The 16,858-nt window shown below is 32.1% G+C and overlaps 2 protein-coding genes across 2 annotated transcripts; one reads left to right on the top strand and one right to left on the bottom strand.

Annotated features, from left to right (window-relative positions):
* The first annotated feature begins 3,315 nt into the window (after positions 1–3,315).
* On the top strand, positions 3,316–7,835 carry LOC104895475 (ethylene-responsive transcription factor ERF115). Its single transcript, XM_010681993.4, has 2 exons — positions 3,316–3,881; positions 6,647–7,835. Exons 1-2 carry the CDS (start codon positions 3,497–3,499, stop codon positions 7,417–7,419), a joined length of 1,158 nt encoding a protein of 385 aa, XP_010680295.1. The 5' UTR covers positions 3,316–3,496; the 3' UTR covers positions 7,420–7,835.
* Positions 7,836–10,682: 2,847 nt separating this feature from the next.
* On the bottom strand, positions 10,683–16,049 carry LOC104895474 (probable mannitol dehydrogenase). The gene is made up of 5 exons (XM_010681992.4): positions 15,832–16,049; positions 13,395–13,508; positions 12,538–13,051; positions 11,772–11,925; positions 10,683–11,453 (listed from the first exon to the last, which is right to left on the bottom strand). Exons 1-5 carry the CDS (start codon positions 15,927–15,929, stop codon positions 11,245–11,247), a joined length of 1,089 nt encoding a protein of 362 aa, XP_010680294.1. The 5' UTR covers positions 15,930–16,049; the 3' UTR covers positions 10,683–11,244.
* Positions 16,050–16,858: the final 809 nt, after the last annotated feature.

Below are 16,858 nucleotides of genomic sequence, written 5' to 3'. Positions count from 1 at the left end.
TTTTGGGACGGAGGGAGTAGTAATTATTAGAAAAGTTATTTTTTGTAGCTAAACTCTAATAGCCAATAAGTATCTGACAGCTAACACTTAGTACAACAACTGACAACTTCTACAGCTAACGCAATCGCTACTTTTGCCGAACAGCCAACATGCTCGTTGTAGAATGAACTTATTTCTTTTCAAAACACCAAAAGGTTAAAAAGATAGTTGTGAAAATCTCCTAACATAATGATAAACTTGCAAATTCTTAAGTAACCTCAAGATCACGTAAAATACATGTTCTCTAACACATTTTTTTTTGCATATTAATCCCACACTTTGTTAAATAAATGTAAATCTGTAAATACGTGAGAAAACACTATAAAAGCTTTATTATTCTTTACATAACAACCAAACTAGAACCAAATATAATCTAAATCACCCAATTCAACCAAATTAACCAAAACACAACACAAATTACGTAAAGTTTCACTCATTCATAAATCATAAAACTCGGTTCCATAGAGCCAACAACCATTCTAGTCAAATACTACTACCAATTTTTCTTACCCTTACTTCACTTCTTTCTAAAAATGCTTGTACACTTTGTATTACTCTTATCAGGGTGTTCAACGTCAAATATCGGATCAGATCCGAAAATTTCTGCCACCGAATTTTCGGATCGACTCATAAATCCTATCCATATCCAATCCAAATGAATTTTTTTTCCAATATCCGATCTAAAATTTTAAAATCGAATCGGGTCGACAAATTTTCAAATCGGATATTTTTGAACAACCCTACTCTCTAGAGTCTAGAGTGCTACAAAATTTGATCACGTTAGAAAACTGAACATGGAACTAGAAAACGGCCAACTTATTACTTACACCTTATTTTTTTTTATGTCGGTTCCTACAATTGATCCTTAATTAGGCTTTGTCACACTCATATCTCTATATCTTCACCTATATTCATTAGATTTAGAGACGCCGACATGAGACATCCAATGAAGCTGTTTGACGCTTGCAGTATTTTTTTGGTCGAAGTTTTGACGTTCACACAAACACACCTCCTTTTGACTTTATTTTTTGTTTTATTTTTTGAAATAATTTTGACTTTAATTTTTATTTTCTTAAATATTTAACTTTTTTTATTGAGTCAAACTTTGACCTACCAATCAATTTGCCTCCTTATACCACGTCAACTCAGTTGGCATATTGCCAATAATTAATTTTCGGTGATTTTAGGATATACTTGGTCATTAGTATTAGTCAATTTGATATAAAAAGTTTTAATTTGTTTATTCCATCTTAATTTTGCCAATTCCGTAATGTAATAATTTTACAAAGATTATTAAAAGAAACGGTCTAATTTTAATAGAAAAGTATACCTAGTCACTAAATGAATTAAACTAGTTATCGAAAGAAATTAATCTAGTCACTATTGGAAAATTTTCTTTTTGATATTGCGCTTATCATTGTCTAATTTTGATGTAAAAGCAGGTGATCTCTTGCAAGACATATAAGTTTTTATTCCGAAAATAGACAATGTGATGAAACTACAATCAAATACTTGTAATCTAAACTTAAAAAGCTAATAGAAAACTTTTGATATTTTAAAATTAGACCCTAACAAATTGGTATTTGATAACCGTATTCATAAATTTATTGTCAAATATTACTTACTCTTATAATTATGGTCACACCAAAAGAAAAATATTGGTAGATTTGATATGAAACTTTTGGATTTGGAAAGTCTAAAATTTTTCGAATCGGATAAGATTTTGACGATTTCGGATATCCGATTTGTGTATATCCCTAATTCATACGAGCCACCTTTATCATACATTTGAAATATTCATATACAAACCTTGACCGAAAGTTTTGAATAACGTAGAAGACAACTTCTAGTATGTCATAATGTACTTTACAACATACCAACTTTATATAATTTTTTGTAATTGATAATTAAAGCTATTAAATGTTTAAAGTTGTACGTCAATATATTCGTCAAATTGTTGTAACTAATGGAAAACAATGGGAGAACATATACAATTTGTGGTCATATTTATATTTGGGTCCAACAAATTTGGTAAAGTAGCGTGAATTGGATACAAATATTATCCAACTTAGGAATAGAGTAAAAGTAAGAAAATCTTCATAAAATGATACACTTAGGGTGTGTTCCCCCCAAGTAAGTTTCAGGTCTGATCGGTTCCAACTAGCTTAGGTTCAATAATTTTAATTTAGATAAATATAGGTGAAAATAATACACTTTTTATGAAAAGTAGGGAGTTCCATATAAAATGTAGAAAACTTATATGGACCTGGTTCACACTAGATTTAGCGTGAACCTTATGTTAGAACATGTGATTTATCAAAAAAGACGGTCACTATGTTAAGAAAATAGATATAAAAGAGGAATAAACTATACAATGGAAGACTGACTACGTGAGAAAAGGTTACTATGTTATTAAATACGTAAATAGTAAACTAATGTAAGAAAGGTGACTCTATGGAAAAAAAATTGTCACTATAAGATAATAGTAAATTAGTGTAACTTTACTATTGTAAAAAGAAGCTATGTTAAGATTAAAAGTCATCAAGCCAACAGGTACAGGTGGCTTTTGGTCCACAATAATATATTAGAGTGGACCAAGTCCACGCAAGACTAGCTCATAAAATAGAAGGAGAGTTTAGATGCATTAAAAACAAGGCAAAATTGACCTCAACACCTTAAACTATAGCTCGGGTGCACACAACACCATCAACTATGGGGTGGGGACTGGGGTACATTTCATACCATAAATGAGACATGAAGCCTAATATGTTGTAGAAAACAGTGAGTTTTTATGGTACATACTTCACCTCACTCCATAGTTGGTGGCACATAGGAACATACTGCACCCCACCTCGTAATTGGTGATATTGAGGGTACTAGTCATAGTCAGTTGTGTTAGGTGCACTCAAGCTACGATTCAGAATGTTGAGGCTAATTTTACCTAAAAACAATGCGAACAAAAATATAAATAAAAAAACAGGGGAGGGGGGTATATATTTAATAAAGGAATAAAATGATACATTGAATAAACATTGATCTACACATAACTCTGTCCTTTCTTTATTTCTGTTTCTATATACCCCTAGTTTATCCACTTGCATTAACAGCTAGAAAGCCAAGTCCAAGTTGTCCAAGTGAAAACCCATAAAATTCCCTCCACAATTGAAAATAATTATATAAAACAAAATAAAAATATCTCAAAGCTACAAATAAAAACAACTTTTTAATTTTCTTCCAATTTAAAGCATTAAAATTTTCCAATATAAATATTAATTCAATGCATGGCGGCGTCTTAAACCATATTATTCCATATATATATAAACATACATACATACATAAAAACCCGTCAACCAATTAAGAAGATTTATAAAGTTTGAGTTTTGCATTCGTCAAAATAATACAATTTTATCAAAGAAGAAAAACCCACCAAAAAAGGAAAACCCCAAAACTCTAATTTATGTGTGTATATTTTTCACAAGATCAAAAGGTGGCGAAAAGAAGCAAAAAAAATGAGGAGGAAGATGATGATGAAGAAGAAGAAATGAATATGAAAATGAGAGAGATTTTAAGTCCAATGATTCCTGGGTTTAGTAGAGAAAAAGAAATGCAAGAAATGGTTTCTGCTTTAACTCATGTTATTTCTGGTAATAATTCATCATCTTCTTCTTCTGTAAATGTTTTACCAAGTTATGGTGTAAAAAGAAGACATGAAGGAGAAGTAGAAGATGCTAGGATTGAATATGGTGGTAATAGAATGTTATTTGGAGAACATGACATATTCAGTGATGTGAAACCAGTTTATTCTTCATCATATCATCAATCATATCTTGCTTCAAATAAAGGTATGTATGTACTTTGCTGATCTTTATTAGTACTTATCTTCTAGACTTCAGTAAGAATCTTTCTTTGTTAGTTGTTCTTTTTTTTGGGGTGACGGTGGGTATTGTGTGTGTTTGGATATTTTTCTTGTCTTTGCTAACCGCTGACGTCAAAATGGTGCATTCGAGAGTATCTAAAATGGTGCTTTTACCCGACGTTATGTTACGTGAACAGTAGGTGACGAGTTTCATCCTCTGTAAAGAGGGATTCTCAAAATTAAATAATTTAGTGATTGTTTTCATAAAAGTATTAGGATCGATCATAAAGATTCGAGAGAGCGTAACACAACCTTAATTTTTAATAACAATGCATGTTTAAGAGAGATTGCTTATCCTCATTAGTCATGCTATTTATGTTCGATCTTATATACTTCATCCGTTTCATAATACTCGTTATATATTAATTTCACATTACTTGATACACTTTTTTTGGGCAATAAACTTTCTCTATGTCTATCTCTATCTGTATCTTTCACACGAGTCCCTTTTCTTTTTACTCTCTACCTCTTTTTTCTTCAAAAAATAACTAAAAATTTGTGAATTGAAAAGTGTAACGAATAATATAAAACGGAGAAAATATAAATAATAGAGCTTGGCCTATGTGATCTTTTCCGCACAAATAACTTAACAGAAATTTGTAGAAAACTAAGACATTAAATTATTTAATTCTATATTAGTAATATACAACAAATTAAACATATGTATACGTCTCACATATTGCTAAGTAAACTACACTAGAAGTCTAGAATACGTATCTAACTTTTTTACGTGCAAGTAATTTCAGTATGCCAAATTGCCAACCATGCATCATCATTTCATTCACATATGACATAACAGCATGACAATAATTTGAATACGAAACAGGTCGACTAATTTGTATGCATAATATGTAATGGCAGTGATGCTATACGCGTATTACATGTCGATCTTATCGTATTGTATTAGACCTTATTGTTTATAGTTTTTAATTAACGCAGATGATTCCAAATATATTATTATTATCATTATACCATTGGACCAACCATATCTTCTAGAGCAAGTGACAGAGGCAGAGGTGGTAGCTCAGTGAATTTTAGGGTTTTTGTTCAAGGTTCGAATACTCATCTTAAGAATATATTAGGGCATTTAATATTAGACTGTTTAATCTTGTACCTAGCTTATGAATTAGTGTGTCGTACAGGCTAGTAGCCTAACAGGGGGTCTTTGTACTAATTATCTTTCTTAATCAAAAAAATAAAAAATCTAGAGCAAGTAATAATTTTTTATTATCAATTTGAAACGGAAGTGTTATTGTTAATTCAGATCACGCTAATTAACAACTTACTAACGTAATGTGCTTGCACCAAAAATATACTTCCTCCGGCCACTTAGAAATAGTTGCACCGTTTCATATTTTCACGTTTGTCGATGCATGTTTTCAAACGTTAAGATCTTCAATTGTATCAATGAGTAAAAGGTATAAAACGTTAATATTAAAAAAATACAAATTGAGCCGAATCTAATAAGATCTCATATGACTATGTTTATCTTAAAATATAAATTACTAAAAATAATCAAGATATAAAATATGAATAAAAAATATTAGGTAAATGATGCAACTATTTTTAAACAGATGAAGTATTAATTTAACGAGTTTATGCATGCTGCATATGGGAGTGCATGTCATTGACTTGTCCATTTACATTTTACCTGAGTGATCCACTGTTATATCGCGTTCACAGCATATTGGATATGCTAAATCGTTATTTCCGCGTTCAAAAATCCGGTGGATACATTTAATTCGTACCATATTCGAATATTTAGTACAACAAAACTTTACGATGCAAAAGTGTTGTCATGTTGTAAAGGTATAATAAGTCCTAATGTTTAATTAATTAAATCCACTCCTTACTCACTAGGCAGTACTGTACTTCTAATCTCTTACCGACCTCATTATACTTATAATTAATTTACTTATCTATCAACTTAGACATGAGAACTAAGTATACCTTGAATTCTTGACATACTCGTTAAAATTAATGTTGTGGACGATAGGTCACATGTTTAAATTTCCTTTTTTTTATTTTGTATTTTGTACAACCTTCGTAGCTTACATTGATAAAAAAAAACAAAAAAACTTAGACATAAAATATTTGCTAATTACTTACTATTATAGGAATAAGGTAATGTGGAAGTGGAACCATACTCGGCAACTTCCATAAATTTATTCTTAAGAATAATTTACTCCTTAATTATTAATATTTTTATAATCTATTAAATTTTAATCAATCCGCGTTCAACATAAAGTTATAGACTCCTTACATAAAGTGGGTAGAGCGCTCCCCTTTGGCCCCTGAGGTCAGGTTATGTTGGGTATTTTCTTAACATGTTATGCATGCCTTACCAGTCAATGTATTGGTGTTTCCTACAGGCTACAGGCTAGTAGCCTTGTCGAGGTTAGTCCTTGGGCTAACTTATTGTAGGGGGATAATAGCTTACACAATAGGTTAAAAAGCTTATATAAGCCTTATACTTCAAATTAATCATTCTACCTCTTATTCATCCATATACATTTTGAGTCTCTCACATGTATGCCATCTTAATGATATCATAATTCAAATATAAGACACATTCTAAACATGCTAGCTCAAATACTACTAGCTAGTAGTAATATAATATTTATGTACCATTTCCATGCATGCAACATGTTGATATACTAGTATTATAACAATTCCTCTACTTGCAAGCAGGGGGACCAAGCTTTATGATACCCACTACAACATCAACATCAGCTTCAACATCATCATCAACAACCATAACATCAACAACATCATCATCATCATCATCATCATCAACATTCACATACACTCATCATGATTCCATAAAGAATGAAGCCAAAAACACAACACCACAACAACCACAAGTGGTAGGAGAGCCAAGTAGAAGAAAATACAGAGGTGTTAGACAAAGGCCTTGGGGTAAATGGGCAGCTGAAATAAGGGACCCATACAAAGCTGCCCGAGTTTGGTTAGGTACATTTGAAACTGCTGAAGCAGCTGCCCGAGCTTATGATGAAGCTGCCCTTAAATTTAGGGGCAGCAAAGCTAAACTTAACTTCCCTGAAAATGTCACTTCTCATAATATTCCGGCGAATATTCCGGCGACCCAGTTTATATTTTCCGATTCTCCGGCGACCCTTTTGACGGATTCTCGAAATTCCGATCAAATAATGCAAAATCGACCGTTGGAGTGTATACAAGAAACAGGGGAGTTTAAAGATTATCTTGATTATTCAAAAATAATTGGTGCTTCTTTTCAAGAAAATCATGGTGATTTGAGTTTTTTGGATCAAATGTTGATGTCTTCTACTTTGTCTTCTCAATCTTTTCCATTGCAAACTAGTAATTCTATGGATTCCTCTGTTTCTCTACCTATTTCTTCTACATCTTATCCTACGGCTGATATGCTTCCACGTGGAAGTCAAAGAAAGATGGATGATGATGATTCTAAAGATGCATCATGATATGGGTCATGATGATGTGATGTGACATGTGAGGATATAGATGTTTCAACTATTGTATGCTAGAAGAGTAGAAGTTGTTTTTGTAGAGAAGTATTTATTTGTCATTTGCTCTGTTTTTCCATGTTTTTTTTTGGTAGGTACTTTGATTAAGTCACTCATGGTCAAATAGTGGAAAGTTTATGGTTATACTTATACCTAGTATAGTAGTAATGTGTTGATTTTGAGATTGTAGTTCTTGGCATTAATCATTTTATGGGTATGTTAAAGTAGACTAGTAGATCATATTCTCTTCAACTTCTTGTCTTTGGACTTTGGAGGATTGTAAAAGAAAATAGAGATACTCATACTTGTGTTATTAATTTCGATATTTGATGCGTATCTTTATGCTTCATCCGTTATAAAATAAGTGTTATGTGGATGGAGGTACGAAAATTAAAGTGAAAAGAGATTCAAAGAAATAAAGAGAACCCATATGATAGAGAGATGGAAAGAACTCAATAGCAAATAAAATAACATAACACTTATTTTGAAAATTTCAAAAATAATAAGTGCAACACTCATTTTAAAAGGAAGGAAGTATTAAGGATTGAGTTTAAGAAAATTCACTTTATACTTCAGTTATATTGCGTGTCAAATAACTATATATGTTGTTGTTTTTGGGACCTTGGAATTTGGAAGAAAACCTAAATCATATCTCCTCCATTTCTACATATCCTTATAGGAAATGTGAGAAGAAATCAAAGAAAACCTATTTTTTTACTAACTCTATGTTACTTTTTACAACTTCTTCCTTATTTTATGTTTTTCAAATAAGATGATATTCCTTATATAAGGAGTATACTTTGAACATTTAAAAAGGAAAACTCGTAATATATTAAGCTGACTATCAGATGATCCATCTTCATCCACCCTCTGGTTTAGCTATGATTTTACATAGCGAGATTTGTTGGTGTGATCACACGACGTCTCATTGGTCTATAATTATTTTTTATTTTTCTTGTTTGGGGCTTGCCCCCTTTTCCATAAAAAGCCAAACATATAAATTTCATGTTATCTTAAAGACTTTTCATTGTAATAATTACAAATTTAGAATTAAAATAGTGTATATAGAAGTTACAATGTTATCTATTTTTTTAATAAAAATTTAAACTAATGCGAATTTCACAAACTAATAGAATAGACGGTCTAATTTTAACCTATAATTAGACAAATTCAAACATACATTCTTCTAACAAGTCTATTTCATCCCAGTATCCCACTCTTATCCAACACTATTTCCTAGGCATCTTGCATCAACATAGTCGCCCCTTCTCTTCTCATTCCTTTTTTTCCCCGTTGAATCTCGAACTACAACAAACAATTTTAAATAATAATCCGACAAAATTTTCGTGTGGATTAAACTAGTTACTCAATTTATTAAGCTATTCACTAAATAGATTAAAGAATGTCTTGATCCAGTGGTTAAGATTGATGTGTTGTGAACAATAGGTCACAAGTTCGAACCCCCCTTCTTTGTACTGCCCTCGTGACTCATATATATGGATAAAAAAAGATTAAAGAATGTAAAAGCTGAATGAATTAAACCGGTCACGAAATAGAATAAACTATAGTGAGTAGTTCTTTTTTTAATAATGAAATTGGACGTTTACCTAATATTAAATTAATAGTATACGGTCTCTTATCACTTACCCGATCAATTTTTCAGATTTGTGTATGACAATTAATAGAGGGTTGCACCGTACGCTAGTGCTTGCGTGAGATTTTAACTTGTGGTCATTGAATCATACTTCATTTTTTTACATCTTTAATTCCTTTTCAACGTCAATTGAACTTCGAAAAGAGTGGTTTTAATAGATTAAAGGAATTTTACGTTCTATTGACTTTACAGGTTGAGGTTGGATAGTTACAAACTTTGGCTTTTATCAACGCAAATACTAATCCCAACTTATTAATTGGTGTGCGTTGACTATTATTACTCCCTTCTTTTCAAATATAAAGCACGTATGATATTCGATGTCAAACTTTAACTGTTAATTACTTTCAATCTATATTAATAGAAAATTGTAAAAATAATATTATTATAGTATTTTTTAAGACAAATCCAACAGTATCATTTTTATTCATCGTGTTTGAGAGATATTTCATTTTTGTGGTCAAAATAAATTTTGAATATCTTATATTTTGAAATAAAGGAAGTATTATTTTAATATTATCTTTTGACTTTTGTATGTTTGTACTATTGGGTATCCTATATCGTATCACATTGGTCCATTTTGCAAGTGTTGTACCTTGTAAAGTTGTAATCGTGCGCCAACATTCAAACTTCAAAATTCAAGTCAAAGTTCAAATTCAAAGATTGATGATCAAGTGGGTTATGTGTATCTAAAAGTCCTAAAATATATTTTCAAGTGAGCTAATGCTCATGTAGAAGAACAAACATCGACGAATCTCACTTGCTAATTCTCAAATACTCCCTCCTTTATTAGTTTACCCCTTTTAACTTTTTTCACATTTATCAATGTATCATTTTGGATAATAATATCTCTAATTATGTATTTGTAAAAATTATAAAAATTTAATATTCCAAAACTACATATTGAGACGAATCAAATAATATCACACATGATTATATTTTCCTTACATATAAAGTACAAATGATGGTCAAAGTAATAAAGATGAACAATGTTATAAGTTAAAGTGGGTAAACTAATAAAAGACAGAGGTAGTAATTGAAACCCATATTGTAAAGGAAGTCTTCCGTCTTGTTAGAGTTTACTTTTTGTTTAGGTGAGTAGATATGGCAAGAAACATACTTTTAGATGCGATTAGGATAGTGATAAAACGAGAAAGTATGAAATAATAACCGATATGTGTTAGTATAACATCGCAATAATAAATGGCCAAGGTGATAAAATATATATGGACTAATTACAAGTAGAAAAAAGAAAAAAAATAAAAGGATAAGGGGAACTTTCGGCTTCAGTCCAAATTATTCCCTTTTATTGCTCTGTCTCTCTTCATATTTCGAAAATTGGAGCCTTGATAATGTATGTCTCTCCCTTGTGTTTGTTATAAAAGAAGAGCAAGGTTAAATCTTACAATTAGGAGTAGCTAGTGAGATGGCATGGATGCATGTATAACTTATTATATCTACCAAAAAAGTAGTATAATGTTGTTATTAACATATATATATATATATATATATATATATATATATATATATATATATATATATATATTTATCTTTATTAGAGACACTTTGAGGGTAAGAAGATCGTAAAATGATTGAGATGTATACACGTTTACCATGTAGTAGTTGGTGTAGTATTGTAGTAGTAAAGTTTGTATCTCCCAACATTAAGGTTGTGTAGGATCAAACCCCACTAAAGATACTTTAGGGGTACGAATCCCTTAGGCCTTATCCTCCCCAACTCTCAAGGGTCCTTAACTGCGTAGCTCGGTCGAATTAACCCTGTGAGAGGTTTCGGTAAAATAAAACACCTCTCCTACAAAAAAAATAAAATAAAGACATGTACATAATCAATCGTGTAACTAATTGTGTAATGATGGTCGGTGTTGTTCATTAATGTGCGAATTCGACCTATGTTATGTGGAGTAGTTAAAAGAGAGGTCTATTCATTATAGCAGCATATGAAATTTTATCAAACATCAAATACTTCAGTGAATGATACTTAAGTATTTTTTTTTTATCCCTAGACCAACTTTATTACTCTACTATATATTCAGACTTAGCTTGTAGTTAGTACACCAAGACTTGCAACTTCCTCACTCCAACAAGATCCATGGAAAGATGATCTGAGTGTTCTACATTTTGCAAGCAGATAAGGAATTCGCGATGTCGATGACAAAACGATAGCGTACGTCTGATTTAGCAAGACGTTCCATAGCAGTATTGATGTACTCCATTTTGATGACTTCTACATCAGCAGTAATGTTGTGGTTTCCACAGAAATCTAGCATCTCTTGTGTTTCCTTCATGCCTCCTATATCACTTCCTCCAACAAGTTTTCGACCTATCGAAGGATTATTTCGAAATCAGTGAAATTAATGGTGTAGATGCAATATTTTCCTATATGTGATCTCATCTTAGTAACATAGATCATGTCTAGTATAGTAGTACATACAAAATTTTCAAGTTCCACCACACATATTGGTTGATGTATAACTACTGTTATGCATTTAGACCAACTCTATATGAACAATTTGCACTGCTACATTATAATCTTATCCGATTTACATTGCAATCGAATCTTAGACAGAGGCGAATGTTTTAGCTCCGCAAAAATTGAACTTCAATTACATCTAATACAAGATGCAAAATAGTAACTTACCCAGGACTAAAGGGAAGACAGGAAGCTCGAGGGGTTTGTCAGGGAGGCCTACAGTAACTAGCTTTCCGTTCAACTTCAGCAAACCAAGCAATGGAGCCAAAGAATGAACTGCAGATACGGTATCCAAAATAAAGTCCATAGTCCCCATTGCAGCCTACATGAATTCGATGATTTGAGCCATTAACACGTTATGAACAAATAAACCAAAGCATATTCGATGATTTGAGCCATTAGCACGGATTTATGAACAGATAAACCAAAAGCCTCGAAAGTCTAAACTACTTAAGATTGAGCTTGCATATATGGCACCAATTTTTATTAACAGCAGGAAGTGCCTAAGGGAAGATTATTCGTAGCACATGCCATAGCTAGTGTGGACAAGAAATACGCGTGAAGACTGAAGCACATGCCACAACACAAGGGGGTATGTCCGTTGGGGCTAACAGCCAGGGAAATGTATAGTCAGTATAGATCATAGTCAAATACTTTAAATTGTCCTCAGATTTTCAGAGAAGCGCGAATATCAGAGGTTGTTGCGAGGAAATATTGGCCTCCAACAAGTAGATTCTAATCTATCAAGCACACTATAACACCCAAAAACAGTAGTTCTCAATCGGCTATCTGCTTACATATTGCACAATAACTTTATGGGTAAATCTGAAGATAGCATATCTAACATAAAAGTAGCTAGCAGTGTCTAATGACTTGGTAAACTGTTTAATGAGTTCATTGACAAAGAAAATTTAAGAAATACTCTGCAATTTACCTTCATTTTAGCAGCATTAGTACTGACAAGGAAACAATCTGCACCAAGTCTATTAAGAGCTTCATCCTCTTTCTTTGGCGAGGTACTAATGACAGTAACTTTAAGTCCAAAGGCCTTCCCAAACTTAACAGCAACATGACCAAGCCCGCCTAATCCACAAACTCCTAAATGCTTCCCACTTACTGCCATTCCATAGTATTTCATCGGACTGTAGACCGTGATCCCAGCACACAAGAGCGGTGCAGCAGCATCAAGAGACAGGTTATCCGGGATGTTAAGCACAAATCTTTGGTTAACAACAATTATATCAGAATAACCGCCGTAAGTCTTGCTCCCATCTTTATCCAGGGAATTGTAAGTGAAAACCATTTGAGGGCAGTAATTTTCTAAGTCTTGTTGGCAAGATTCACAGTTTTCACAGGATCCTACTATGACACCAACACCTACATTCTCTCCAACTTTGAATTTCTTCACATTATTCCCAACTTTTGTGACAGTACCCACAATTTCATGCCTGAACAAGTTAAAACAAAGTTATTCTTACGGCCTCAAAAGACAATATACTTCCTCCGTTTCATATTACTCGCTACACTTCTCAATTCACGGACTCCTAGGCAATTTTTGGAGAAGATAGAGGTAGAGATTAAAAATAAAAGGGACCCATGTGAGAGGAGAGAGTGTATTGCCCAAAAAGGAAGTGTGACAAGTAATGTGAAACTTCCCACAATGAATAGTGCAGCGTGTATTATGAAACAGAGGAAGTATATATCATGAAATTAATGTGCAATTACAGATAAAAGCAACCAAGACACCAGATTTTACTAATACAATGAGTTAAATATGGCAATGCAAATTACCCAGGAACAATGGGATATCTGGTGAAACCCCACTCATTTTTCACAGAATGTAAGTCAGAGTGGCAAACTCCACAGAATTGGATTTGAATAGTTACATCTTCAGGTCCATTTTCCCTGTAACAAGACATGCATAGTTTTAAAGTCAAAAAAACTTAAATCTCAAAATTGTTGCAAGATAATAGGTCACCTTTGACTTAGGTGATCGAACTTAATCGATTTTAGTGTTACCTACTTCTCTAAATCCCACACGAACTGTGTTACAAAAATAGTTATTTGGTACATGCAGATCTACAAAATTAGGTAGCGAATTGCGTCCCGACTTATTCTGATCTATTGTGAATTAGGTAATAATGTTTGACTAGGATCATTATTCATTAGCATTAAGATGTACATAGACCTAGACTCATTATTTCAAAAAAGAATTCCTGAAGACAGAATTAGAATTTAGAACCTTATGTTCATCAAACCCTTTAAACCAATCAAAATATATAAATAAATCCAAATTATTCTTTTAATAAATTCGCAAAAGAACCCTATTTTCCTCTTGAATAAAGGGTTATAAATTTAAGTGGCACAATCGTTGTACTAAAAAGCTAGAACTAGTTTTTAGGCTTGGGTATATCTTTCGTTTATTAACATTTTACTTTGAAATAATAACATCAAGTATCACTTGGTTTAGTAGTTAAGACATTAATATATATGTTTGTGATTTCGAGATTGAATCTTACATAATGTATTTTCTATTTTTTTTAGTGTATGTGAATTACATAACATAAAATAATCCAATCAAAGGTACCACGTGACATCGTTCCTAACTTAATAACGCCCCTTTTAATATATTAGTATAGATTAATATTCTTGTTTGCTAGTATTATAATAACCTGAGTCATTACTAAACAAGGCACTACTTCCACCCTATTTAATAGTAACATTACACGAAATGGAGTCTTATATTTTTGTTAGTACATTATTTATTTATTCGGCTACAACTCACAACTCCCAATCCACAAATTCCCCTAATTTGGACACTTATCAATCATAGCCCAAGCATCAACATCATCAAGACACCAATTGACAAGTACCCAAAGCATTTTTAATTAATTAATAATTAGAATAAGCTTACACCAGTTGACCACAATAAGGCAAATCATCCACAGATCCAAATTGTAAAATGACATCTATTTATCTTAAAATATTTTTCTTAGCACATTACTATGGTAATTCATAAAGTGAATGTCAACTAGTTTAGTTGGTTAAAATCTTGAAAAATGATATTTGAAATCTGTGAATATTGTGATCAAATTCCATCTACATTATTCGTCATTGTGGCTCTCACCCTCAGGAAAAAAAAAAAAAAAAACATCCTACATTTGTATTCCACATATCACACATCAAAGTCCAAAAAATCAACATTGGTCTCACAGTCGTAACATTAGAGTAGATACTAATTGTAGGTCACTATCACACAAGAAACTTGTCCTTGCGGAGTCTTACAATAACCCATTACTCTAGCTCAAAGCATTCTCATATGTAAAAATTGGATTAAGAAACATCAATCCTTTTAGTAAAAATTGGTCAAAGTCTAATATTTCTAATCAAAAAGTGGGATCTTGTTAGATTCGTCTCGATGCATACTATTAAATTATAATATTTTAATATTTTTCACCTGTGCAAAACTAAGGATATTAAAAATTAAAAAAGTGTGTTGAGTTGCCTGAAAAAACAAACGTTTTATTTAAAACAGATCGAAATAATTAATAAAAAATTCAAATGTTATCTATGTTATAAAGATCAGAGCCTATCATTTTTTTTTTTTTTTTTTTTTTTGGTGTTTTCACCCGGTTCACCCTTCGGGCTACATCCGGATCGAGGCCAAGTTCGGGGTGGTTAGGTTCCATTCCTCTCCCAAGGGTGTTGCGGGGATTCGAACACGGGTCCGTCCTACCAAAGCCAGTCCCCATCACCACTGGGCCAACACTTACTTGGTAAGATCAGAGCCTATCATGGTAGACTATGTAACACGGATATTATTTGGGTTTTGCAAACCTAAGCATTTTTCAAACAAAGAAAATCTTAGTGCTCATTTGGTTGACAGAAATTTATGTAGCAATGAAAATTTCCATGATTTTCTCATTTGGAAAGTTGTTGGGTTGACAGGAGGCCAGGTTGAGAAAACGGGTGCAATGAAAATTCTTTGGAAAATTGTTTTGATTAACCACCTCTCCCTTGCTCAATCAGAATTCATGCGAGTTGCAAATTTCTTGATGTCAACCAAACATATTTAGGCCATTTCTAAGAATTCCGTAAGGGAAGTAATTTCGTACCGGAATTAAATTCTCATGTATACCAAACGAACACTTAGCTTCCATGGATTTCCGATACTTCATAGATGGTACTATATAGGAAGAAATATAGAAAAAGAGGGTAGGAATATTACCTCCTAGAAAAATGTAAAGGAGAAAGAAAGCCAGAAGAATCAGTAGCAGCAAAGCCAAAAGCTTTTAGTGGGTGCTCTTCTTCTATTAATTTAGCCATGAATTTCGTACAATGTTTGTGTTTTTGCAGTGTTTTTAGTGTTTGGATTAAAATATTAAATTAGTGAAGAAGAGTACATATATATAGTGAGGAAAACACAACTTATGTAACGGAAAAATCAGGCACTTATTTATGAAGCTGGAGGTGAAGGAAAGGCAGAGCGTTGAGGCATTAGTTAGTGCACTACGTCTGAAATGATGTTGATTGATTTTGGACCAATTTCTCCACCACAATTTTGCGCATGCATTTAAATTGTGCACGTACACGTACTAGTTCTTGTTCCGGGTCATACATCATGGATCATTTAATGACGTGTAATTAAAATCTTTAAAAATAGAAATATATATCTTTAAATCATTTATTTTCCTTCACAAAAATCAACATGAGCGTTGTAGTATAGTTGTTTAGTGCATTTTAATGTCTCATTTGATTGTATGGAGGAGGGAGAGTACATGTAACAGCATAACATTTATTTGTCTTGAATTTTAGATATATATAGTTAGTAGACGTTGTCCTAGTTTATATGATTTCTATACAACTTTTATGGTAAAGTTTTTATGGTATGGTGTTTGTGTATGTGTATCGGTGTATGAGTGTGCATGCATCATGCACTTGCAATTATACTCATGATGGAGCGTAAGTCATCAAAAAATATATATATAATGAAATAATTAAACACAAGAATTTACGTGATTTATTAACAAGATAATGCGAAGGTTTAGATATTTTATTAGACTTGTAAAGTATATATGCAACCTAAAATATACAAAATCTATAAAAGATTACTTACGAATAAGGAAAAGAGAATCACAAGGATAACAAAAAGATATCATCATTATTATTTTGCCATCATGTTGGAGTGAAAGTCATTAAATAAACAAATATACCATGAAATAATCAACAAACAAATTTACTTGATTTATTGACAA

This window comes from Beta vulgaris, chromosome 6 (genome assembly GCF_026745355.1).
Source record: "Beta vulgaris subsp. vulgaris cultivar EL10 chromosome 6, EL10.2, whole genome shotgun sequence".
Lineage (NCBI taxonomy): Eukaryota > Viridiplantae > Streptophyta > Magnoliopsida > Caryophyllales > Amaranthaceae > Beta > Beta vulgaris.
Note: the sequence above shows the minus strand (reverse complement) of the source record. Positions and strands in the feature narration are given on the sequence as shown.